The 23,328-nt window shown below is 58.8% G+C and overlaps 4 protein-coding genes across 4 annotated transcripts in view; 1 reads left to right on the top strand and 3 right to left on the bottom strand.

Moving 5' to 3' along the window:
• The first annotated feature begins 74 nt into the window (after positions 1-74).
• Positions 75-2,600, top strand: ISCU (iron-sulfur cluster assembly enzyme). Its single transcript, XM_072880479.1, has 5 exons — positions 75-408; positions 495-608; positions 870-980; positions 1,590-1,668; positions 2,052-2,600. Exons 1-5 carry the CDS (start codon positions 325-327, stop codon positions 2,147-2,149), a joined length of 486 nt encoding a protein of 161 aa, XP_072736580.1. The 5' UTR covers positions 75-324; the 3' UTR covers positions 2,150-2,600.
• Positions 2,601-4,253: 1,653 nt separating this feature from the next.
• On the bottom strand, positions 4,254-7,933 carry TMEM119 (transmembrane protein 119). The gene is made up of 2 exons (XM_072880478.1): positions 7,774-7,933; positions 4,254-5,807 (listed from the first exon to the last, which is right to left on the bottom strand). The coding sequence occupies exon 2, from the start codon at positions 5,778-5,780 to the stop codon at positions 5,025-5,027; it is 756 nt and encodes a 251-aa protein (XP_072736579.1). The 5' UTR covers positions 5,781-5,807; positions 7,774-7,933; the 3' UTR covers positions 4,254-5,024.
• Positions 7,934-12,012: 4,079 nt separating this feature from the next.
• Positions 12,013-14,593, bottom strand: SELPLG (selectin P ligand). The gene is made up of 2 exons (XM_072880261.1): positions 14,244-14,593; positions 12,013-13,420 (listed from the first exon to the last, which is right to left on the bottom strand). The coding sequence occupies exons 1-2, from the start codon at positions 14,371-14,373 to the stop codon at positions 12,201-12,203; spliced, it is 1,350 nt and encodes a 449-aa protein (XP_072736362.1). The 5' UTR covers positions 14,374-14,593; the 3' UTR covers positions 12,013-12,200.
• Positions 14,594-18,160: 3,567 nt separating this feature from the next.
• The window catches only part of CORO1C (coronin 1C), a 44,946-nt gene continuing 39,778 nt past the window's right edge, over positions 18,161-23,328 (bottom strand). The window contains exons 6-11 of the mRNA XM_072880616.1: positions 23,122-23,241; positions 22,367-22,471; positions 21,022-21,167; positions 19,723-19,780; positions 19,386-19,631; positions 18,161-18,673 (exon numbers count right to left, since the gene is read on the bottom strand). Of these exons, the coding sequence (XP_072736717.1) occupies positions 18,554-18,673; positions 19,386-19,631; positions 19,723-19,780; positions 21,022-21,167; positions 22,367-22,471; positions 23,122-23,241 (795 nt within the window). The 3' untranslated portion in view covers positions 18,161-18,553. The remainder of the gene's footprint in view (positions 18,674-19,385; positions 19,632-19,722; positions 19,781-21,021; positions 21,168-22,366; positions 22,472-23,121; positions 23,242-23,328) is intronic.

The following is a 23,328-nucleotide window of genomic DNA, read 5'->3' as shown; positions in this document are numbered from 1 at the left end:
GGGCCTCCGAGGAGGGCAGGGGCGTGCGCGGCGCCCCCCGCCCGCCATATTGAGCGTGGCCGCCGCGGCCCGCACATGCGCTGGCTGTCGCGATAAAAACGGCATCGTGATTGGAAACAGCCTTTATTAATCGTTTTAGGGACAGCGCGGGGTTTTGTCCCCAGGCGGCCTTCGGCACCCGCCGCCGCGCCCGGTGTAAAGCGTGGGCGCCCTGGCGGCACCAGGCCTGAGGCAGCGCGGGGGCGGGGCAGGGGGGGGGCGTGGCCGTCCCGCCCGAGTCTATAAAAGGGCGGCGCGGAGCTGCCCGCCCCCGCCAGGCTCAAGATGGCGGCGCTGAGGGCGGCGGGGGCGGCGCTGCTGCGGCCCGGGCGCGGGGAGGCGGCGGCCAGGCTGGGCTACCACAAGAAGGTGAGGGGCGAGGGGCTGTGGGGAGGCGGTGGGAGGTGGGACACACGGGACATGCGGTGGCTGTCGGTGACGCGGTGCCCTGGCAGGTGGTGGATCACTACGAGAACCCGCGCAATGTCGGCTCCCTCGACCGCAACTCCAAGAACGTGGGCACCGGCCTGGTGGGCGCCCCGGCCTGCGGCGACGTCATGAAGCTGCAGGTGACCTTGGGGACCCGCTGGCACTGGGGGACGGGGGACTGGGTCTCCTGCAAGGCCCAACCCCGCCCCCTTCCCCTCAGGGGTGCAGCGCGGCCTTCCCTCACACCCCCCGCCCCGAAATGTCCCCTGGGGCCCGGGCAGGGCCTCTCCCGCTCCCGAGGGTGTGGTGGGAGCCAGGGCCCTGCCTGGGCCTGAGAGGGTGGCTCTGGGGCACCTGGCGGAGCCGAGGCTGCCGCTGAGGTGCCACTGACGCTCTCGCAGGTGGAAGTGGACGAGAACGGGAGGATCGTCGATGCCCGTTTCAAAACCTTCGGTTGCGGGTCGGCAATTGCGTCGAGTTCGCTGGCGACAGAGTGGGTCAAAGGGAAAACGGTAAGGGTCCTTGCTGGAGTTGGAGGTGACACCGCAGAAAGCCTTCAAAGCTTCAAACCTGCTTGTGCTCTCTGTCGGGACCACGTAGGAAACAGGGGCCTGGGAATCCCAGCGCTGACTTCATGCAGCATGGTACAGTAGCTTAGAAAGCGGCAACTGTCAGCCCTGTTAGTGCTCTGACTTCTAGAGCAATAGTTGCCTTTTCCAAGGACCTCCGTTAACCTGCAGGGAAGTACTTTGTGTCGTACGCAGAAAGCAAAAACATGCTGATGCTGGGTTCTGAAAGAAAGCTTAGTTACGGAGAGTCTTTAGATTATTTATACTCTTTTTCTGCCGGACAAGAAATGCATTTCTATATATGATAAAAGGTAAGCATAGAACAGTCCCCCCAGTGGCATTTAGTCTGTGACACTGGTATGCTTTGGTTCATTCTTGCCATTGCTCAGTCTGAGACATTCCTTTATTCCGACATCCTTCGTTGCCCCGGCAGTTGAGGTGTTCTTCCGTGTGGATTCTATTGGCTCTGGAGCATTAAAGTGCTCTTACCACAAATGCCTTTGTAGCCTGTGTTGTACCTCACGTGAGCAGTGACTACACACTGTGTTTCAGGTTGATGAAGCGTTGAAAATCAAGAACACGGATATTGCTAAAGAACTCTGCCTTCCCCCAGTCAAACTGCACTGCTCTAGTAAGTAAAGGACCAAACGGTGAACGTTCAAACACGAACTTGTATTTGAGAGGGAGACTTCTGGGAATAGTGCAGGTGCTTCTGAGTGTTGTTTGCCAAATAAAGTTTCTGCACAAGGAACAGCTACGGTTGGCCCACAAGAGAAACTTGCTTATGTTCAGATTTCGGGGTTATTTTAAGAGTTTTCAGATCTCTTTCATCTTTTGGACTCCGTAGCTCAGCAGGCTGATAATAAGTTTTCAGATTCTGACATTCTACTTCCGAGATGCCGACCGGTGCTACGTGCAGTGGTGGTCGCTGCTGGCTGCCCTTGTTTTTACGGCATCTTTTGTTCTAAACAAATTTTTGTTGTCCTTGAAATACTTGTCTTGTTTTGTTTGTAGTGTTGGCTGAAGACGCAATCAAGGCTGCCTTGGCTGATTACAAGTTGAAGCAGGATCCAAACAAAGAAGAGTCAGAGAAGAAAGCAAACAATGCCTAAACTGACTGTAAAGCTTGTTCTCATTCCACTCAAATTTGCAGTGCAATTATTCTAGCTGTTAGTAGAATCCTGCGCACTACTAAATGAAGCTGTAAGATACGCACAACTTACGCACAACGTGTCACTGTTCGCGTGTGTACAGCCACTCTTGTGCTTACACGGCTGGGATGTGGGTATTTCTACAGCCTGTGTCCCGTCACGACTGTGTTTGAAATGTTAGAGTGAAGAAGACTGCTCAACTGCAGAGAACTCAGTGGCTTCGCTCTGGAGAGAAAATCCTGCTGTTCTGGTACTGGAAGGGCTGCACTTTTTTTGGAAGATGTATAGTTTTGCCTAATATTTTACAGAATTTAGTGGGAAACATTGCCTTGGTCTTAATGTTTATGTAAGATCAGTCTGTGTATCCATGCAGTATACAAATGCGGGGCAGCGCGTCTGCCCCCAAACTACAGCTGTGTCGGAGTTTCATTTTGCAATCCATGTGCGAGTTCCTCCTCTCCGGGGTGCTGGGACGCTTCAGCAGGCACTAGAGGGCACTGGCAACGCGCTGGTGGGACCCAGCAAGTAGCGGCTGGGTGCTGGGTGCCACCGCTCCCGGAAGCGCAGACCCAGCACTAGCAGGGCTTGCTTCTGCTCGCATCCTGTCACGACTAATGCTTGCTTTTTTTTGAAGCTCCCATTAGAGGAACAATCTTAATTTTGGAGTGTCTTCTGTAAGAATTCAACCTTTGGATTGGCCAAGTACTTGGTTAAGAGAGTAAACACACCCTCGGGTTTGAACCCAGGAGGGGAATAGCGTAGCTGGGATGTAGAGCTGACAGAAGCTCCCAGGGGAGCAGGGGTCGGTCTGTGCCCTCTGGGGATGATGGCTCTGCATCCCGTGGGGCACGGTTCAGCTGAGCTTTGCCAGGCGAGCGGGTCGTGGGGAGGGCGTGGGTGATTTCACCTACTCGAGGATTCGCAGGCTGAGCGTGTGAGCTGGCTCCCTGGGAGCTGGGGGCACACCGATGTTTGAAAATTAAATGTTTTGTGGTGATCTGGCATGGCTTGCCCTCTGTGCTCCAGGCCACCGTGCTCTCTTGTGCCTTCCAGTGGTTGCTCTTTTCCAGGGGAGTATTTCCATAGATTTCCAAAACAAACCGAAAACACATTTCAAAACTTTGCCTGCTCTTAAGATTTTAAACCACCCAAGAAACCTTACTTGTCTTTTTCATACCTAGGGTGTTTTAAAAACATTAAAACCTGCATTTGAAAATAAGTGGCTCATTCTGATATATCCGTCTGCAGCTTTTTTTTTTTTTTAAATGCAGAGCAGGCCACATGTTGCTGCTGTGGTTTGTTGCTCACAAGACAGCTCTTGCGGCACCTCAGCTCAGCACCCCCATGTGCCAGACACTGGCCCTCGGCACAGCCCCCGTCTCCTGCCGCCCTCCTGCAGCGACGAACGTGCCTCACTCCCTGAACAATCCTGCGGTTTCCCAGTTAAAAAAAAAATCAGGGAAACTTCAGCCACCCATGTCCGCTTTGGGGCAGAATGGGCTCATTGTGCTCGCGAGAGCCCCTTGACAAAATGCAAGAGGGAGATAAAAGCCGGCACGCTCTTCCAAGGGGAAAGGTGGTCCTGATACAGGGATGTGGGGGTGCATCCCTACCCACCCCATGGCTGCGACAAAGCGTGGGGATATGGGGATGTTGGGATCTGTTGCCTTCCAGGCAGAAAAGCCTCTTTTGCCTTCCAGGTTTGCCTGCCATCTGCACCGGGTGCAGCTGCGTCCCCGTGCCCTCAGCTGTGGGGTGCGAGATAAAAGTTTCCCAGAAATGGTGCATCGGCGTACAGATTTTGTGAACGATAAGCGCGTCCCCTGGCCCCCGGGGTTTCACCCACGCAGATAACCTTCACCCCGAAGCACGGCCGGGCTGGCTGCCGGCTGTGCCTGCTGAGCTCTGGGCGCATGCGTGGACCCTGCGGGGCTGGAGCCAAAACTGGCTGTGCCCCAACGCCAGCGCGATGCAGGGAGGGCCCTGAAGGTCTGGGGAGCAAACAGATACGGGGACTGTGCCTCAGCCACCCCGCAAGCTGCAGAAACACACGGGAGAGGAGATCTGCATAGGAAATACCTTTATTACTAGCTGAAGGGGTTAAGAAAATAAGGCAGAAGTCCAGCTGGGCTCTGGGCTGCCCTCGGGTCACGGCTTTGGGGCAGAAAAGTGAAAGGACAGGTCCTTGCAACTAAATCCTCTTCCCTTCTCTTAGCTGGGCAAGGATGGCCGAGATCGTCCCGTCCTCACTTCCTTGGTGGTCACAGAGATCAGCAAAGCCAGCGCGCGGTGCCGGAGGTCACGCCGAGCCCCTGCCCCGCTCCCCACAGAGCAGGGGATGGCTGCGCAGACCCCCCCGGCTACAGTGCCTCCGTGCTTCTGCCCAGAGGATGCAGCTCCCGGCCAGGCGCCCGGCAGGGACCAGGATGCCGCTAATTAGTAAAATTACATTTGGGAGAAAGCTGGCGGTGTGTGGCGAAGGGCGAGGGCTGCCCAGCACAGCGCTGGGGGGGCAGAGCCGGAGCTGGGAGGGGTGCACCCACACAGTGCCCGGGGCTGGGAAAAGCCCCTTGGACAGCAGGAGCGACGGGGCTGACGGCACTCCAGCACTGCCCAAAACCACCATCTGCCAAAAAAAACCCTTGGCTTTGCCACGGTGTCCCGCCGGTGCAAGGGTCGGGGGGGCATCGAGGGGGAGCAGGGGGGGCTTCATCGGGGATTCCTTGAGCTGCCACGTACGCACGGAGCAACAAACCACCACGTCCATCGCGTGTCCGCAGGGCGTCCCCCCCCGAGCTGGCGGCTCCTCGGGCTGGCCCGGGACTGAGTCCCTGCCCTAGATGCCAGGGGGGGCCGGGGGGCCGTCCTGGGCTGCGCTGGGGGTCCCCTCGCCCCCTGCTCCCGTTGCACCCGCCGCTTCCTCGGCGCGTGGATTTTGGGGAGGGGGCTCGGTGGGTTGCTCGTCGCCTAACTTTTTGCTTCCTTCATCCTCCTCCTCGAGGGGGGGTTTCTGCTCCCCCCGGGCCCCATTGGCCAGCGGCGCCTTGGGGGGGGATTTGAGGTTCTGGGCGGCAGCGAGGATGTCAGCCTGCAGCTGCCGGCTGCAGTCAAGGGGCTCCTCGGCACCAGGGTCGGGGGCTTTCTCGGGCACCTCGCTGAAAGCCCGGGCCCCCCCCGCCTTGTCCCGCTGGTCCACGTACTTCTTCTTGGGGAAGGAGGAGGGGTAGTAGGCAGACGCCTTGTGCTTCTGCCGGACGATGACAGCGGCGCAGATGATGAAGAGGAGGACGAAGGCCAGCGAGCCCACCACCACCACCAGCAGCATGTACTCCTTGAAGAAGTCCACCAGCCCGTCCAGCACACCGCCCGGCGCCGAGCTGTTGGTGACTGTGGTCCCCACCGCGTCCCCTGCTGTCGGGCCGGTCCCCGGCGTCACACGATGGACAGGTGGCAGAGCCGAGACCTCCTCACCATCCCCGCTGCCCCCGCCGTCGGGCAGCACCGCGGCATGCCGGGGTGCCGCCGAACGCACCGGGGCCGCCACCAGCAGCAGCAGCAGCGGCCACGTGCCCATCGCTGGCTGCACTGCCATCTCCCCCCGGGGCTCGTGCACGGTGGCCTGCGGGATGCAGAGGGGAGGGCGAAATGTTAACACCTCGATGGAGCAAGACCCCCGAGCCCTGCCGCAAGCGAAGCCCCACGGTGCGCCCACCCTGAGCCCTGCGTGCAGCTCCGGCACAGAGGGACAAGCACAAGCGTCGAACCACCAATGGTTAGCTCGGGCCCTCGCTTATTCACCCGGCTGAATTTCCTTGAGAAAAGCAAAACACAGCTCTGGTTTCCTTGCCCAGACGCCGAGCAAGGGTCTGTGTTTGTTTTGCAACAGCGCTGCTGCAAAAATAGATGGAAACCAGCTGAATCGAATTGCTCAAGCCTGGGGGACGCTGCATGCACTGCGAGGGGACCGGGGCCGCTGCCAACAACCAGCTTCAGACAACGGTCATTTGGCTGATTAGAAAATTCCTGAAAAATTGAGGTTTCCAGTGGAAACTTTGACACAGGCAATGCGGCAGAGGGGCCGGCCCCCAGCACGAGCGGCATTTCCCAACCGCTTGACCCGGCATGGACCGTTACAAACAATTCCCAGCTTGAGCGTGGCTAAAAATAGGTTGGCGGCAGGATTTCACCCCGGTGCCGCTGCGGTGGCTGAGCAGTGCTGGGATGGGGCATGGAACCCCCCAGAGCCTTTGCAAAGGGGCAGCCCTGGAGCCGGGTTGCAGTGAACAGGGGGTCCCAGGGGTCCCAGCTGCCCGAGCATCCTCGGTGAAGGGTGAAGGCCAGCTCCATCCCCTTGCCGTGCCGCGCTCCTCTGTGCTGGATGGAGCTGGATCTGCCCCACACCGGCAGCCACAGCCCACGGCGCGTTGCAGGACATGGGATGAGCATTTCCCATCCCCACACACAGCCCGAAGTGAAGAGCCGTGGCAAGCCCCCGGCTGGGCTCCGTACCCCCGCGGGGTTCGGGAGCAGGGTGCGACTGTCCCCTGCACGTCGCGACGTGTTCCCAGTGGATGGCAGCACGTTTTGGCTGCGCCATGCCACGTAACGCCATCAAGCCGTTCCCAGAGCTCTCCCCCTCTGCACAGCCCCACAGGAAGGTCTCACGAACCAGCTCCCCAGGTTCATCATCGGGGACCCCTGGGACAATTCCCCCCAACCTCGGGCCCCCCAAATCCCAACCCACCTCCCATTTTTCCCCCCCCAAACAAACCCAACCCAGCAGCACTGCAAACTGGGAGGGACTCCAGCAGTGGGACTTGGCTTTCAGGCTCCTTCCTGGCTGCAAAATCTGGTTTGCATTAAACCAGAGCAAACAAATGGCGGCGGAGGCAGGAGGTGCCCCCAGACCCCCAGACCCCCGCCCGGCTTGGCTCACCACGGGCATCACCACTACCATGGGCTCTGAGCTCGCTGCGGTAATGGTGGCACAGCCAGGATAAGGGTTTTTGGAGGGGCTGGGATGAGCCCCTTCATCTTCCCCCTCCACCGCCTTTGCCGCAGAGAGGGGCCCCTCGGCTGCAGCAGGGGAAGGGGTCCCGGGGAAGGTGGAGGCATTAATTTGCCGTTAGCAAGCGGAGCTGACAAGCAGCCACGGGCATGGAGGGGCTGACTGAAGCCCAGATCAATGCCAAGAGCAGGGCCTGTGACCATGGCCACCGCCAGCCCTCCATCCCCATCTCCATCCTGCCCCATCCCATCCCATCCCATCCCATCTCATCCCCATCCTCACCCACCCCCAGACCCACAGCGCATCCCCAGCTCTGGCTTGGCCGGACACAGGCGAACCCCATTCCGCTTCCCTCCACTCCCCAAACTCTCAGAAAAGTCACAATTTTGATGTTGTCCAGACGCAACATCCTCCGAACAGTGCCTGGGCGCATGGCTGAGCGGCCGGCTCCATCCCACGTCCCGCCGCAGGCACCATGCCCAGCCCTCGCCGCAGCACCCCTGGCCATGGGGCAGCCTGAGCCCCACTAAGGACCCCCCCCAAAACTGGGGGCCGGGCCGGCTGGTGGGATCCTCACCTTGCTTGCAGCCGCCGTGTCGGCGGGAGAGAGCGGGGAGGACAGGGTCTGTCCCGCACACCTCGCCTCCTTGCGCCCCTTTCTGCTGCCTGCTGGAATGGAGCCTCCTCCTTCTCCTTCTCCTCCTCCTCCTTCTCCTCCTCCTCCTGCGCTGCAGCCTGGGACCAGCTTGTTCTCATTAGGGCTGGTTTGGGGAGGGAGTGTGGGAGGCCGGCGAGGGGCAGGCAGCCCCCGGCCTCCTCCCAGCTGAAACCCATCTTGGGGCTGGGAGGGCTTCCCGGCCTCTTGCCCTGCCAGCAAAAGGGGGAGCCCCGGTCTCCCCCATCATCCCAGCAGCACTGCTGGAAGGGGACGCTTTTTGGGGTGCAAGTGGGGAAGGGGGTCACATGGGAGGTTTGTTGCAAGTGTGTTTTTGCCCGTGAGGACAGAGATAAAATTCCATCCCATGGCCGTGTGGCTGAGCTGCCATGGCGGGATGGGGGTGCTGGCACTCCCAAAATGCCTCCCTGTGATGCCGTGCCGGCGGCAGGCACAGCTCCTACCCAGCTGCCTTTCGCTGTGTGCCTGGGCCCCGGCACCCCTGCCCGGGGCTGGATCCTGCCCTTGTGCCCAGCCCTGCAAGCCCAAGCTCTGCCAGCCCACCAGGGCACAGGCACGAGCCGCACGAGCCGGCGGGGCACAGCCACCGAGGCCACGCAGCGCCCAGGGGCCGAAATGGACGGGGAGGGGGTCGGGCTCGGTGCCCTGGCATTATCGGAGGCTGGCAGCGCGGCGTGGGGACAGACAGGGCTTGGGACCGTCATTTCGGGAGACCATTTCCTAAACACCGCAGCTTGGAAGTGTTCCGGCACAGGCACCTCTGTCTCGGGGTGCAGGCAGGGGTGCAGAAAATCACCCTGCAGTTCCCCAGGCCAGTGCAGCAGCGGTGGCCACACAGCTCCCCAGGGCAGGGTCTTCGGGTCCGGGGACATCGCCTGGGCCCCCCCGCCCGGCATCGCTCTGCCCACCCCGCCGCGGTCCCCTCCGCCTCGGCTGAAGTTGCTCAAGAGGCTGCAGCGCCGGCGGGTGACCTCATCCTCTTGCTATTCGCCTCCGCACGCCTCCCCGGGGACCGGGCCAGATCCCCCCGAAAAAGCCATCGCCGATGCCTGGGGACTGCGACCACCATGGGGCTGGGGGTGAGGGTGCCCGTTCCCATCACCGCTGGCACCGGGAAGCCGGAGGGGAACCGGCGCCGTTGGGGTTTCTCCCAGCGTTGCCGAACGTAATCGTGGCTCCCAGAAATAACGGGCCCGTCTGTCTGTCTGCAGCTGGCGGCTCCGCGCAGCTGCTGGAGTGGCTTTTCCTGGCTTTAAGTGATCAGTGCTGAAATCTTAGAGGGGAAGGGGGAAAGGCGAGGGGAGGCCAAGGGGTGCGAGGGCGGCCGCGCTGCCGAGCCGAGCTGGCCTGGAGGAGTGCCAGCAGCATCCGGACTCGCTCCTGAAGCCCAGATGGGGATGGGGCTGCAATTCCCCCCTGTGCGCCCAGCGGTGCCGGCGTTGGGCCGAGCCTCCGTGTCCAGGGTCCCCATCCCACCCTGGCCAGGGTCCCCATCCCTCCTTGTCCAGAGTGTCCATCCCTCCCTGGCCAGGGTCCCCATCCCTCCTTGTCCAGGGTCCCCACCTTTCCCCAGTTGTGGTCCCCACTGCCCCCGTCTGGAGTCCCCATCCCCGCCCTGGGCTCTTCCCAGGGCAGCGGAGGCACGGGGATGGGCAGCCCCTGGTGCCAGCGCACACCGGCCATTACGATGCCATTTTTGCCTGCGGCTGGGGAGGGCTCAGCCCCTCGGCGCTGGGCAGGGCTGGGCCGCCCGGGCCCCGCTTTGTAATTTGGGGCAGCTGGAACGTGGGGACCCACAGGGCTCGGCTCCACGGCACAGCCAGCCCGAGGTAACCTGCAATTTGAGACATTTCAGCCTTGCTCTGCTTGTAATTTGCTCTGTGGGGCTATGCTTTGCTGTGCCAGCGAAATACCCAGCGGGGACTCATCCTGTGGAGCTGCACCACGGTGTGCACAGCGCTGTGCACAGCACAGCACCGTGCCACACGCAGCACCATGCCACACGCAGCACCGTGCCAAGCACCATGCACAGCACAGCACCGTGCCACACGCAGCACCGTGCCAAGCACCATGCACAGCATCATGCCACCGTCGTGCCCAGCCCCGTGCCACACACAGCCCTGTGCACCGCATGCTGCCCTCCCACTGCACGGCACAGAGGCTTGCCGGGGTGGCGTGTCCCGAGGATCCTGCCGTGACACTGGCTGGAGCCCGGGCAGCGCCGTGGCCACGTGCACTGGCTTCCTGCAGATTCCTCTGCCGTGAGCTGGGAGATGGCAGCCCGACAGGACCTGCCGACTATGCCAAATAGGGCGATTCCCAGCTCCTGGCAGCCGGCTCGTGCTTCGGCAGTGGAGGAAAGTTTATCCTTGCTGCTTGCCGGGCTCCCAGAGCGGTAGACGCAGGGCAGGCATGGGGCTGGGCGAGAGCGGGAGCGATCCCTCTGATGTGCGCCCATCCACCTTCTCGGGACCCGCCAGCCTCATCCTTGCCTGGACCAGGGGCGGAGGCTGGACGGGCCGCTGTGGGATGAAGCCAGATGATGGGAGCATCCCTTTCCCTCCGAGAGAAAGGGCTGGAGGGGCTGGGGGGTGACAGCGGTCCCCACAGGCTCCCGTTCCCCAGCCTGGCCCCGACAGCCTGGGAGCACATAACCCTCTGTGGCCATTATGGCTGAGCCATGAACTCCTGAGGCTGCTTTTTGGCACGGCAGGGCGCCGGTATCCACATGCACGGGGACACAGTGGGGGCAGAACAGGGTGGCGTCACTCAGGAGCCCGCGGTGAGGGCGTCCCATCCGGGGACCGGCCACTGCCGCCAGCTGCGGATCCCCTCGCCTGTGCTGATTCACCCCTAAATATTTACATTTGCAGGAGGGAGTGGGGCCAGCGAGGCTGCTCGGCCCCAGATGGGAAATATCTGAAGCAGAGCGTGAATGTAAACAGGCGGTGGGGCCGGGGCGCAGGTGAGCCGCCACGCTGCCAACCCACCCGTGGGACAGCCCCCCCCGAAAGCGGCTTTCGAGGTGGCTGTGCACCCAGGGCTCAGCTCGGATGGGGCGGCACGGCGATGCTTCGAGCGCGTGCCGAAACACTTCGCTGCCTAAGCGTGCATTGCAAACATCGAGGGCGGCGTAAGCTCGATGGCAGGGCAGGGGTGGGGATGGAGAAATGGGGACGCTGAGCCTGGCCACAGCGGGGATGGGGATGCAGGGATGGGGACACCAAGCCCAGCTGGGGCAGGGATGGGGATATGGGGATGGGGGTGCTGAGCCTGGTGGGGCAGGGATGGGGATGGAGGGATGGGGATGCTGGGGATGGGGAGGGATGGGAGGAATGGGGAACCTGGGTGGGGCAGGGATGGGAATGTGGGGACACCGAACTTGGCAGGGCAGGGACAGTCCTAGGCCATTTCTGCTCCCTTGGGTGGCTCCCCCAGGGCCGGGCACAGGGAAGGGGTTGGGCTGGTGGCTCGAGGGGTGATCGGCACCGGCACACCGGGGGTAGGTGGGACCTGGGAGCAAACCTGAGCCCCCTTCAGCCCCCGGGTACAGGCAAGATGGTGGGACCCTTGGGGGCTGCTCACGGCTTTGCTCTCCCCATCCCTCCCAGCCCCAGCCACAACCAGGCAGGGACAGCCGGGGCCAACGCCACCCGACGAGGCCAAGAGCCTGCGACCGCCGTTTGCTCCCTGGGGACGAGCCCTGGGTGCACCAGCAGCGCACAGGACACCCCAGTGGGCAGCGATGTCCCCTCACCTCGCTGCAGGCGACCGCAGGGCAGGAACACGTTACACCACGAGCGCACCCGTCCCCATCCCCGTCCTCCCCCCCGCCACTTCCGCTCCAGCACCGCCACCCTTTCCGCTCCCACGCCACGGCACGATGCCGAGCCCCAGGTGGGGAGGGGGTTGGGGGGCTGCAGTCCCCATCCCCTGGAGTCTGGCCCCCTGCCCGGCCGGGGGTGGCCACGGGTTTCATTTCTGCTCCCCCCGGGGGTTGGGGCTGCTGCTGGGGAGGAGGATGGAGAAGCGAAACTTCAGCAGGGGGATGTGGGCAGGCGGTGGAGTGGGGAGGGGGCCGGGGGGTGGTGGGTGCCGTCCCCACCAGGAAGAGACCACCACGTCCAAGTAACGCTTTAATGGGGTCGGCCTCGAGGGCTGAGCTCACCCCAGGGGAAAGCAGCTCCCCATCACGCCGGTCCAAGTTAAAACTCAAACCCGAGGGCATGTGGGTCCCTGCCCGTGGCTCCATGCGCTATGGGCACGATGCCTACGGTGCAGCCGCCGGCTCCCTGATGCTCTGGGCTGCAGGACCCCGTCCCCGTGGCTCAGGAGTGCTCTGGCAGGAAGCTGCTGAGAGTCAGGTTGTCACTGTCGACCTCGGAGCTGCCGTCGAGCAGCAGCTTTGGCCGCCGGGCTGGGCCGGGCTTGGGGCCGTTGGTGGCCACCTCGCCGTCAGGCAGCAGGGAGGAGATGCAGACCATCTCGGTGCGGCTGAGCCGGCGGTGTGCCGTCCGCGCCCGCCGCCAGAGCAGGGCACCCAGCATCCCCGTGCACACCATGAAGGTGGCAGCCACCAGGGCCAGCAGCAGGATGGCCAGCAGGCACTTGCCCATCACCCTGCTGGGGTCCCAGGGGACCGGCACCGCAGTCCCCCTGGGCTTCATGTCCCAAGGGGCTGAATGAGTTGGTGCGGGGGAAGCTCCGGCTTCCCTGACTTTCTTGTAACCCGTGGTGGTGAGGCCGAAGGCTGGGGGGATCCCCGAGCGTGGCCCCGCGGAGGAGCTGCTGTCCGTGCCGTCAGCCACCGTCCCCTCCTCGCCGGGCGGCGTGAGCCAGCTGGGGACGGTGGTGACGTTGTTTTGCGCCGCCGCCTGTGTGCTGGGCTCCGCTGGCGGCGCAGAGTCCGGCAGCAGGTCGGGATCAGGGGAATCGGTCTCATCCTGTGGATCGGCTGTGGTCAGCGCCGCGGGTGCCCAGTGCAGGCTGCTGTTGGTGCCGGGCACTGCCGGCAGCACAGAGCTCAGCAGCAGGTCGGGCTCGGGGGAATCGGTCTCATCCAGAGGATCGGCTGTGGTCGGCACTGCAGGCTCCTGGTGCAGGCTGGCGTTGGTGCTGGGTGCTGGTGCAGAGCTCAGCAGCAGGTCGGGCTCGGGGGAATCGGTCTCGTCCAGGGGATCGGCTGTGGTCGGCACCACCAGCACCCGGTGCAGGCTGGCGTTGGTGCCGGGTGCTGGTGGGGGCACAGAGCCCAGCAGAGGGTCGGGCTCGGGGGAATCGGTGTCGTCGCTGCTGGGCATCGTGGTGGCAGCGCGGCTGTGCCCCAGGGTGGCGGTGGTGGTGCTGGGCTGCTGCCCGCCGTCGGCCCTCTTCCTGCGGGAGAGTGGCAGGGGCTCAGCCCGCGCCGGCCCAGCCACCCCCCAGACCCACTGCATGCCGCGGCGCTGCCCTGGCTCCAGCGGCGTCACGGCCGCGCACACCCGCAGGGTGCTCAGGACCAGCACCAGCACCAGCATCACCAGCACGGTCCAGCCTGCCGCCATGGGACCTGCGGGGGGAACAGAGGGGACAGATGAAACAGGGCCCTGCTCCCTGCAAGAGGGTGTTGAGCTCCATGGCTGAGGCTGGAAATGGCCCCAGGGAGGGATCACACATCAGCGAAGCATCCTCCTGCCCTCCTGGAGGGGGGCCCTGTGTTTTGGGGGCTGGGAGGACGTGAACACCAAACTCCTCCAGCCGTGGCCGGCAGAGCCAAGCTGCCTCCACCTGCGGGAGCTCAGCCCCACCGGCTCTGCTCGAGAAGAAAGTGTTGAAAAGGAAGTTGAGCGTCTGGAAATGGGAAACGAGCCGCGATGGAGATGGCTGCTGTGGGACAGGCAGTTGCAGGATGACTCCCTGCGCAGAAATGAAACCACAGGGATGTCGCATATATTTCAATTGACACCCCCAAGGTGCCCATCCTCCCCCTCCGCCAGCCAGGGTGGCACGGGGCTCCGGGGCCGAGGCCACCATGTGCCCGTGCATCTGCGCTGGAGCAGGAGGAGAGGCAAACCCGCCCCAAATCCCCCCCTCGTTACACCAACGGCCCCCCAGCAGCCCCAGTGGGTGGGGGCCAGCAAGGTCCCTGCGTCCCCACGCCCAACAGCATCCAGACACCGCTCAATGCTCCCCCAGTGCCAAGCATCCCCAGGAGGCTCCCACATCCCCGAAGCGCCCACCCGCCTCCTAAAAACGCCCAGGACCAGCACTGCACGGAGCGTGGCACGCCATGGGGACCCGTGCATGCCCCGAGGGGGACCCTGAGCATCCCCTTTGCGCCCGCACCATCCCTGGGGCTGAGCCCCAACCCGGCACCCCCCGCTGGGACTCACCTCTGCCAGGGGATGCTGCGGGACCCCGAGCTGCAGCACCGGCAGGCATCACCAGCAAGGGCCCGGCTGCGCTGGCACAGGGGCGTGAGGGCAGCCCCGGGGCCGGGCAACCACCGGTCCCAAGAGGCATCGCTGGGTGCCCTCCGCCTGCACGTCCCACCCGGGTGGGGAAGGAAAGGCGGGCACGGAAGAGCGGCTGTGGTTTCGGAGAGCCTGGGGGGGGAAGGACGTCACACCAGGAGCGGGGCCACCGAAGGCCAGGGGCTGCGTGCACCCACCAGTGAGGGCGGCCGGGATGTGGGGTGCACCCCAAAAAGGGGTCTCTCCCCCCTCCCCGGCATGCTGGCTGCCCTGTGGGAGCCCCCCAGCCAGCTTGGCCCCACCGGTGGCTCTGCCAAGCCACGTGCTGGGGCTCGCGCCGCCCCGAAAGCAGAAGTGACGGCAAACCTGACGCCCGGGCTGCCAGCCCCCCCTGGGCACGGCGTGGGCACAAACGGGGTGGGGAAGCAGGTCATGGTGCCCCGAGAGGGACACGGGGGTACCCCAGCACCGGGAAATGGCACTTGCACGCAAGGAGGAGGAAGAGGAGGAGGCGGGCGAGGGCCTGGCTCAACGCATCCGCAGAGCCCTCGTGCCAGGTCCCTTCTCTCAGCATCAACGTCCCCAGGATGGCAGCCTGCAGCCGAGCGGCTCTCGGGGGGCCGCGGGGGCCGTTGGGTGTTGTCCCGGCCACATGGCACTGCACCGGCGGGGAAATACCCCGCCCTAACCACAAGCACCAGCGCAGCAGCAGACGGAGGTGCAGCCGCAGGAAGGATGCTGCAAGAGCACATCCGCAGCAAACGCCCTGCGGCTGCTGACCAGGGATGTAAACAGCCCCACCGCCTCCGCCTCCCCCCCGGCAGGACCGTGAACCCCCCGTACCACGGGCTGGGCTCACCCCATCCCTTCTCAAAATGTCCTGGCCATGAGGGCTGAAAGAGGGTCCCGGTTCCTGCATTGTGAAATGCAGGGTGAAACGCTGCGGCCCCGGGGAAGCTGTGCTGGGGGAAGGCTCCCAAACCTGGACGGGGACCGAGCAATGCCGTTTCCAGCTGGGCTTGCTTTGCCATCACAGGGGTTCCTGCACCCTTGAAGCAGGTTTCAGCTGGGGAAGAGCAGAACGAGCCCCCCCGCAGCTCCAGGGCAGCCCCCAGCCAGTGCCATTCCTTCCAGAGACCACGTCTTTCTGGTCTCCGCTACCCTGAGACCCCCAGCAAGTCTGTGCCGTCGAGTCCCGCATCCAGCCAAGCTCTTGGGTTCACTTGCAGGGAAATCCCCAGCAAGTCCACGTGCGACCCTGGGGACGGGCCCCGGCTCTCCTGGGACAGAGCAACGAGAACAGAGGAGTCCCGGAGGACGGACCCTGCTCAGCCACAACCCCACACGCTCGGGTTTCTATCGCTGTGGTTAAGGGTAGTGCCATCATTTAATAACCTGGTTATTGATAAAACCTAAAGTGCAGGTGCTAACGGGCAGCGGTGGGTGCAGGACACAGAGAGTCAAAGAAAAAGCAAACCAGAGGAAGTTTATAATCAATGACTTTTATCTTTTGAAAATGGAAGCAAATATTTGGACAGATACTATGGCCGCTCTATAAGAGCGCATCTTTCAGGACTTCGCTGGTTCTCTTCTGGGATATCACGGCTACAAAAAGCTTCAGGCACTGACTCCGGTTGAGCCTGGCTAGGCATCAGTTCATTTAAATAAAATACAGGCTATAAACTAAAAACCAGGGCGGCCTTTCCTCCGCCCTCCTCGGACCGTCTACCACACACCGATCTCCTCTGGGCATTTCAATCCAGCGTCTCAGAAAACTTATTTCCCTCCAATTAGAAAAAAAAAAAAGTCCCCAAGCACACAACCCTGAAGTCACACATATGAATCAACACAGAGATCACCGTTTGGGGGAGCATTACGTTTGGTTTTGTTTTTAAAAAAAAAAAAAATACACATCATCTCAGCCATTTACTGCAATACAAAAACGTCACCAAACATTCAAATAACCCGGAGCGTCTGGACTGTGAATCCAGCATCAGTGGTCACGGACACAGGGCAGGGGACGCTCGTCCCTCCTGCTGTGCTTGCCACTTAAAACAAAGAAAACCCACTTTTACGAAGCTTTCATGCTATGCAATTATAACACATCCTCTGTCTCTTCGTGTCCCGTTCTCGTGCCTCTCCAGCTACGTTGCCTGGCTGTCCCGACGGTGTGGTTTCGCCTTCACACACACAGACATCCCTCCAGAACAGAGAATCCTTAATCTGCAAGTTCTGAACATGCAAACACTGAAAAAAACGGAGAATTTGAGGATTTCTAGCTAACCTAATGGGGAAAAAAAAATAAAATAAAATCACTTCAGCCTGGACGAAGGGACGTGCCCCCCCACCGAGCGGCAGCCGCCGGGGATGCCCTGGGCAGGGGACGCTGCTCTGGTGTGGCGGCTCCCAAGCACACAGACGCGCACGCACACGGGGGATGCAGTGAGCTGCTTCAGGGATCGATCCCCAGGTGGGACAGCTATTGAGGCTCCTCGGCCGATAGCTCTCGGCACCCGGTAGTCTTTGCCCACCTTTGGATTCGAGACGGGTTGCTGACGTTTCCCCAGCACTGCGGGGACGGGTTGTGCGGGGATGGGCAGCACCAATCCAGCCTGGCACAGCTTGCCGGGGCGGCACGGGTCCTCTTCACGGCCCGGGGACAGAGCCTGCGAGCAGGGACCCGTGCCTGCCCCATCCCTGACACAGGCAGCCCCCTCGCAGGGCAGAGCCCTCTGGAGCAGAGGTTTGCTGAGCTGAGGCATCCAAGAAATTCCACGAGGAGCTCACAAGCCCGGCGTGCTCATGGGGTCTCTCCCCCGAGGATCTCAAAGGACCATGTGAGAAACCAGTTCTCCAAACCGGGATCGAAACCACCCTCCCCAGTCCCTTCCACTCCGAAGGCCTGGGAGTGCAGGGGGTCTGGGGATGGAGGTCACTCATCTGATCCGGGAACAAGTAATTTCCTGCAAAGTTTTACGGCATGGTGGGGTGGTGAGGCAGGAATGATGGGGAGAGGAAAAAAAATTATAACAAGTAACAGAGGCATTTTGTTTCCGGAGACCCGTCGTGATAAAGTCACCTAGCTACTGCTAATGCTGCTTTGGAAGCAGAGTCTAAATTTCTAATATCAGCACCAGCGTGAGGGGCCAGAGAAATGCAAGCTCGCAGATTTCAAAAGCTTCTTAAAGTCAATGAGTCAAAGAGCGTGGTGGTGCAGCGCTAGTGCAGAAACAAGGATTTACAGCAATGCATACAGCTGGAACGGACACCACGGAGAACCCGGCGACTGCGGATGTCCCACGGCTCGCGTCTCCCATGGCACACCTTCAACTCTGTACTCCACGGATAAAGGTAAAAATACTTCCTGCATGAAAGTAACTTCTGCCTCAAAATAATAAAAAAAAAAAGGCAAGTAAAACATGTCCGTTTGGACACAGCTAGAGGAATCCAAAACATGGGACTATTTTAAAAGGGCAACATGATGCTAGTTTAAAAGTTCTGTAGGGTGTAAAAGGACAAGAGGCATTTTGTGGGATGCATCACCTCATCCAGAACTATGGTTTTTTTCTTTAAACTGTCAGACAATGGTGATGGGGACACGTTAGGGAGGCAGGAAAGGCAGCTTGTACAATCTCTGAGGGGTCTCAGCAGCAGCCTCAGCCACACTGCAAAGGAAGCCGATCTGTTGTTCGAAATTGATGATTTATACAAAATAGCTTCAGTTTTGTTCTCTGAACAGTAAAAACACCCACCATGCGCACACGCACACACACGCACACACACGCAGTGCTGTCCCTTTAAATTTAAAACACAAATACTGCAAAGTGGCAAATAAGAAAAATAAAAAGCAATTTTTTTTTTTGGCAACTTTAAAAAATGGTTAAGAACAATGTGGCATTGGTCCCTAAATCTAGAAAAAGATATTTGGGCACAACATTGAAAGTCAGAATGGATTTGTTTTCAAGAATTCATAACATCTGGAAAAAAAAAGACTGTAAAAGTAGCACTTATTCTTTTTGACTTGTTTGACACAGTCACATAAATTCATTAAAACATCAGGAAAAAAAAAAATCTTTCACTAAAAAGCTTGGCTTTTAATCATCGGCTCTCGTTGACGTGAATTTAGGAGAACAGGAAAGCTCGTACTGGAATGCTGCACGCTGCTGCTTGCCGACTGGGGAACTGGAATGTGCCTGGGCTGGCGGCGGGGCCAGCGCTGCTCGCCCCGCTCAGTCCGCAATCTTTGCCATCTGCTGCTCCAGCTTGGAAATGCGCTCGTCTTGGTTGGTGATCGTGTCTTTTATAGATTTCAGCTCTTTCAAAATCTCATCCAATTTGGCTTCGTTTTGCTGGAAGACAAGACAAGACATGCATTTGTTAGGAGAGCTGGCGGGACGCGCTCTGCAGATGGGAGTTTCCAAAGCAAGGGGCTACTCTGAATGTGATTCTTGTAGTCCGTAAGTGCACCGGGGTGCGCAGGCAAGCGGGGCAAGTATGTAACGCATGCCTGGCACAGGCACTGCAGCGGTTGTGATGCTCAGGGCATGGACCAGCATTTCCAGCAGCAGCGGTGCACGCTTCAAGGACATACTGGACCAGTATCTGCTCTTTAACAGTGTTTAAGGACCTACTTGACTGACAGCTGTCGCTTCCACATCTCCGAGTATTACTACACCCCGTGTTAGCTACCGCCCCCAATTACAGACTTGTACAACCTCCTTCTGGACCTGCATAACCTGAGGTTCATTTATCCCACTGTCTCTGCTGGGTTTTACACAAAAAGAGGTGCACAGAAGCTGCCCCAGGTAGGTGGGTGGCTGGACCAACAAGCCAAGCTTTCCTTTGTGTCACAATTCCCAGTTATCTTCCACAGCTACAGAAACCTCGCCTGGAACGCCACAACTCACGTACCACCCCAACTCCAGGTCACCCACTGGCACCCAGTCCCGGGGTACTCAAATCATGCATGCTTGAACTTCGTTATAACTGCTTCTGAAGATGCAGCGCCCTGGTAACTGCGTCTCAGGCCACCATCCCCAAAAGCTTGTGAATTTTACTCACGGTATTTGAGGCATCAGCTGCTTTCTTTGGAGCATTTATGAGATCACTTTTCTTGTTTGCGGCAGGCTTGTTGTCCAGTATGTTCTTCTTGACCACCTTGAGATCCCTGTTCTTGCCTGGAATGTACCCATGCTTCAAGGAGATGAGAAGGGGATCGGCATTCTTCCCCTCAAACCACTCCTCTGCTTCCAGAGCTGCTTCTGGGCCAGCTGTATCAGGGTACAGGTCATCTTGGAAGAGGTCCGACTGCAAGCCAGAAGAGATGAATTGGTCAAGCGCTTTGGGGCTGGAAGGCACGAGCTGGCTTCAAACCACATAACCAGGAGGTAGTGCTCACCTTTCGAGGAACCGTCATGATGATGGGCTCACACTTTCTCTCGTGAAGCTTGAAGAACCTTTCAAAGAAAAAGAAAAGGTGCGACTTAGACGTGAGGACAGCCAACATGCTGTGCAAAGGAGGCCTCGGTTCTGCCGCTCACGCACAGACAGAGGCGATGGAAAACGAGCAACGCTAAGGAGTCACAGCTGGGCTGCACTAGGACTTGGAGGGCCCTGCCAGGGCTGGAGGAAGCCACCCGGGTGCGTGCAGAGCTCTCTTCTTAGGAACCAGGTGACTGCAGAGAGTCACGCTTTGGTCAGGAAGGGCTGTCAGCAAGGCACAGCCCACTGCTCGGACTGTCGAGACAAGCACCACACCAGTAATTTACAGGTCCACACTAGCCAGCCTTCTGCTCACCGCTCACACGTGTCTCCACACTCTGGTCACCCCTTGCAGCCCTGCTTTGGGCTAGTACCACAAACTCCAACGTCCTCAGCCTGGCCACCGGGCACTGCTGCTGAAATATTCACGTGTGTCAGGCAAGTGCAGGCTCTATTCCCTTTCAGGGGTTCCTGCTTTCATTAATAATCAAAGGAGCATCAAAAGGCTTCAGGGGCAACATCCAGCATGTTCCCTACCACCGGTGTGCCAGGAGCCATTGCACTGACACAAACCTGCTTTCCTGAGATGCTTTCTTCCTTTGCCATGTTTTCTGAATCACAGCTGCACTCCCGTCGCTGCACTGCTGCTTTAATTACTCTCTAAATTCCTGAAACTGGCTTCCAACCCACTTGCTGTGTACAAGCTGGAGACCGATACCAGACTTAGGCACCAAAAGTTTATCACTGATATGTTGACAGTGTAGGCTGTAACTCACCTGACGCTAAGTTTTCTGCAGACAATGTATTCTGCTAGATATCGCTCATTCATTTGTAACAGCCTCAGCCTATGTCCCAGCATATTTTGAGGTTGTATCATGTTATGCCCAGCACAAGTATCACTTCATGTCACAGGTCTCAACAAACGCTGCAGAAGCAATAGTGTGGCAGAGAGGTCTTTCCAACAGCGGGATCCTACACCCAGCAGCGCTTGGTTTGCCAGCAGGGAGCACGCACAAGGGTTTTAGAGGGCTCCCAGCCCCTTCCCCTCCTGCCATACCCCTCCCTTGCCTGCAGAAAGCTGGCTGCTGTGCACTGTAGGAACGTGGCTTGCACTGTCCAGGTGCAGTAGCAGGACTTTCCATTTCTGAATGGCTGAGCTCACAACGGCGTGGCTTGCTAAGACGACACCACCCACCCTGACAGCCTCTCTCCTTACCTGGCAATCTCACACTTGTTCACATCAAGGCCCCTCTTTGGCATGAACCCCATGCCCCTCTGCGGCTCTTTGCTGCTGAAGGTGTTGAGGTAGTGAACGTAGGGGGATTCGTCCGTGATCTCAAAGTAGCGAATGCTGCTGTCACCCTGCAAGAAATGAAAGGAGGACCACTCCAGAGGCTGGAGGGGCCAGCGCTCCCCGTGCCCGCACGCCTGCTCCCTGCTAGGCTAGGCAGCCATTGGTCTCGCCCGACAGCCTTTCCTTCCAGGAAGGCTGCCACAGAGCAATGCGCAGTTTATAGCTTTTTTTTTTCAAGCTAAAACTTCCATTGCTTACCAGTCGAATATGTCTCATCTCAGGCTGCTCACAGCAGTCGCTATCAGACCATACACTGCTGTGTCTCGCTATCCTTATGGCATCAGCAGAACGACTGTAAAGCAGATCCCTACTGTAACCCAAGTACATTAGCTGGACAGTTTCTCAGCTCTAAGTGCTGTTCTTCAAAATACTGTGGTACAGTGACCTGAGCTCGTGCTTCAAGACTGGAGGTGTCAACTTCCACGTCTCCTCTTGTGAAAAAGCTAAACTTTCTGCCGCAGTCAGGCAGAAAGGCTATAAACCAGTTTCTCTTTGATTCCAGGCAATTCTACTACACTAGCATCTCTGAAACAGCAGAAGAGGTAGCAGATATAAACAGGTATTTCTCATTAGCTGTTTACAAAGATGGAATTCTTGAATGTACTTGTATGGATCCTCCTTTGTAATTACTTGTTAATCTTGTCTTTGGCTCCTATTTGTAGGAAGTCCAAAGCTGCGGCATCAGAAGTGGGCACTTTAGAGCGCTTAATGGCTACAAATTGCTTTTAGAAAGGAGCACGTGACTCCAGCTTTCTGTTATTTAACCCTGCAAAATTACAGTGAGTGTTGCTACATGCTCCATCATCTTCAAGCACAAGGAGGATAACATCTAAAATGTACCACCTTCCTCCCACACTAATGTACAATCGTTCGGGTCAACACCAACAACAGATGTTTTGGTGATGGTATCTGACTTGTTGCATTAAGAGCAGCTTTACCTAAGTAAATCCATCTCAAAGAAACATCCAATTACAGACCAGACTTTCACAGGGCAGACTTCACAGGCTCTCTGTATGGTCCTGCAGAGCGAGGATCAAACCGATTTCAGAGCAGCCTGATTCGTCTGCAGCCCTGACCATCGCTGCAGTGCTCATTTTTTGGTTCTACCTTTCTCAACTGAGACATTTGGGGAACATTTCACTGCATCATTCATTGAATGGGAGTCTCCCCCTAAACACACCCAGTCATTCCAAAAGCTTCTCTTTACCTTGCCACACAAGTAAATAATGTTGGTATCTGGATCGTAGAACGGCAGCAGGACCCCATTGCTGGTGTCCATCTCATGAAGGGCTATTGGCTCCTCCATGTTTTTCTGGAAATAAAAAAATGCCAGTGATGTTAATGAAGAATGAAAAAGCTCGTGTTAACACAGGATCTAAATTATTAACAGTTCTTTGTAGCTGGTAAACACACAGCGGTGTCTTCACCACCCTGAAGGATCTGTGTGTTACAGTAACAAATGCTGTAAATGTTCACAAGCTTATTCATTCCCCAAGGACATTTTAATCACAAAATGCAATAAAAGCAGGACCCAAGAAAATTCACAAAGTCAAGGGAAAGATGTGACATAGTCATGTTAGCGACTGCCTTGTGCCAGTGTGATGGGATTGTTGCTGTCTTGCTCTGCACATATAACGTATAGAATGAAGCAACCTTCACACCGCCACTCTGCTCTCTGTGTACATCTTCTCAGACATTTCAAACGTGCAGCTCCCAGCTTCATCGCTGCTCTGGGTGAGGCAGGGACTGGTACAAGAGAACTCCTTTCCTTTACTGAGTGAACGTCCAGCCTAAATAACGGCGATACCTTCCGGCACAGGAAGCCTGCGTAGGAGCAGGCAGGAGATGGAAGAGGGAATATGCTCAAGTATATGAACTATGAATTTAGTGGGTGACTGCAGGTCTGGGCTAGTAACTCAACGGATGTTACAACAGCAAAGTAGTAATGGGACAGGAACCTACTGGATTCCAAAGCGCAAGCTGCCGTTCACTCATGCGGCTGAAGCCAGTTGTGAATATGTTTCCATCAGCGAGGAAAATGGCTCGCATGGGCCGGGCTCCCTCGTGGGTTTTCTCTTTCTCCTGAAAGAGATTTACAGGTTAGCCTCTAGCAATGAACAAAAAGTCCCACCTGGTGGTGGCTTCTCTTCTAGCTGCACAGCATCGCTG

Source organism: Ciconia boyciana, chromosome 15, assembly GCF_034638445.1.
Source record: "Ciconia boyciana chromosome 15, ASM3463844v1, whole genome shotgun sequence".
In the NCBI taxonomy this organism is placed as follows: domain Eukaryota; kingdom Metazoa; phylum Chordata; class Aves; order Ciconiiformes; family Ciconiidae; genus Ciconia; species Ciconia boyciana.
Note: the sequence above shows the minus strand (reverse complement) of the source record. Positions and strands in the feature narration are given on the sequence as shown.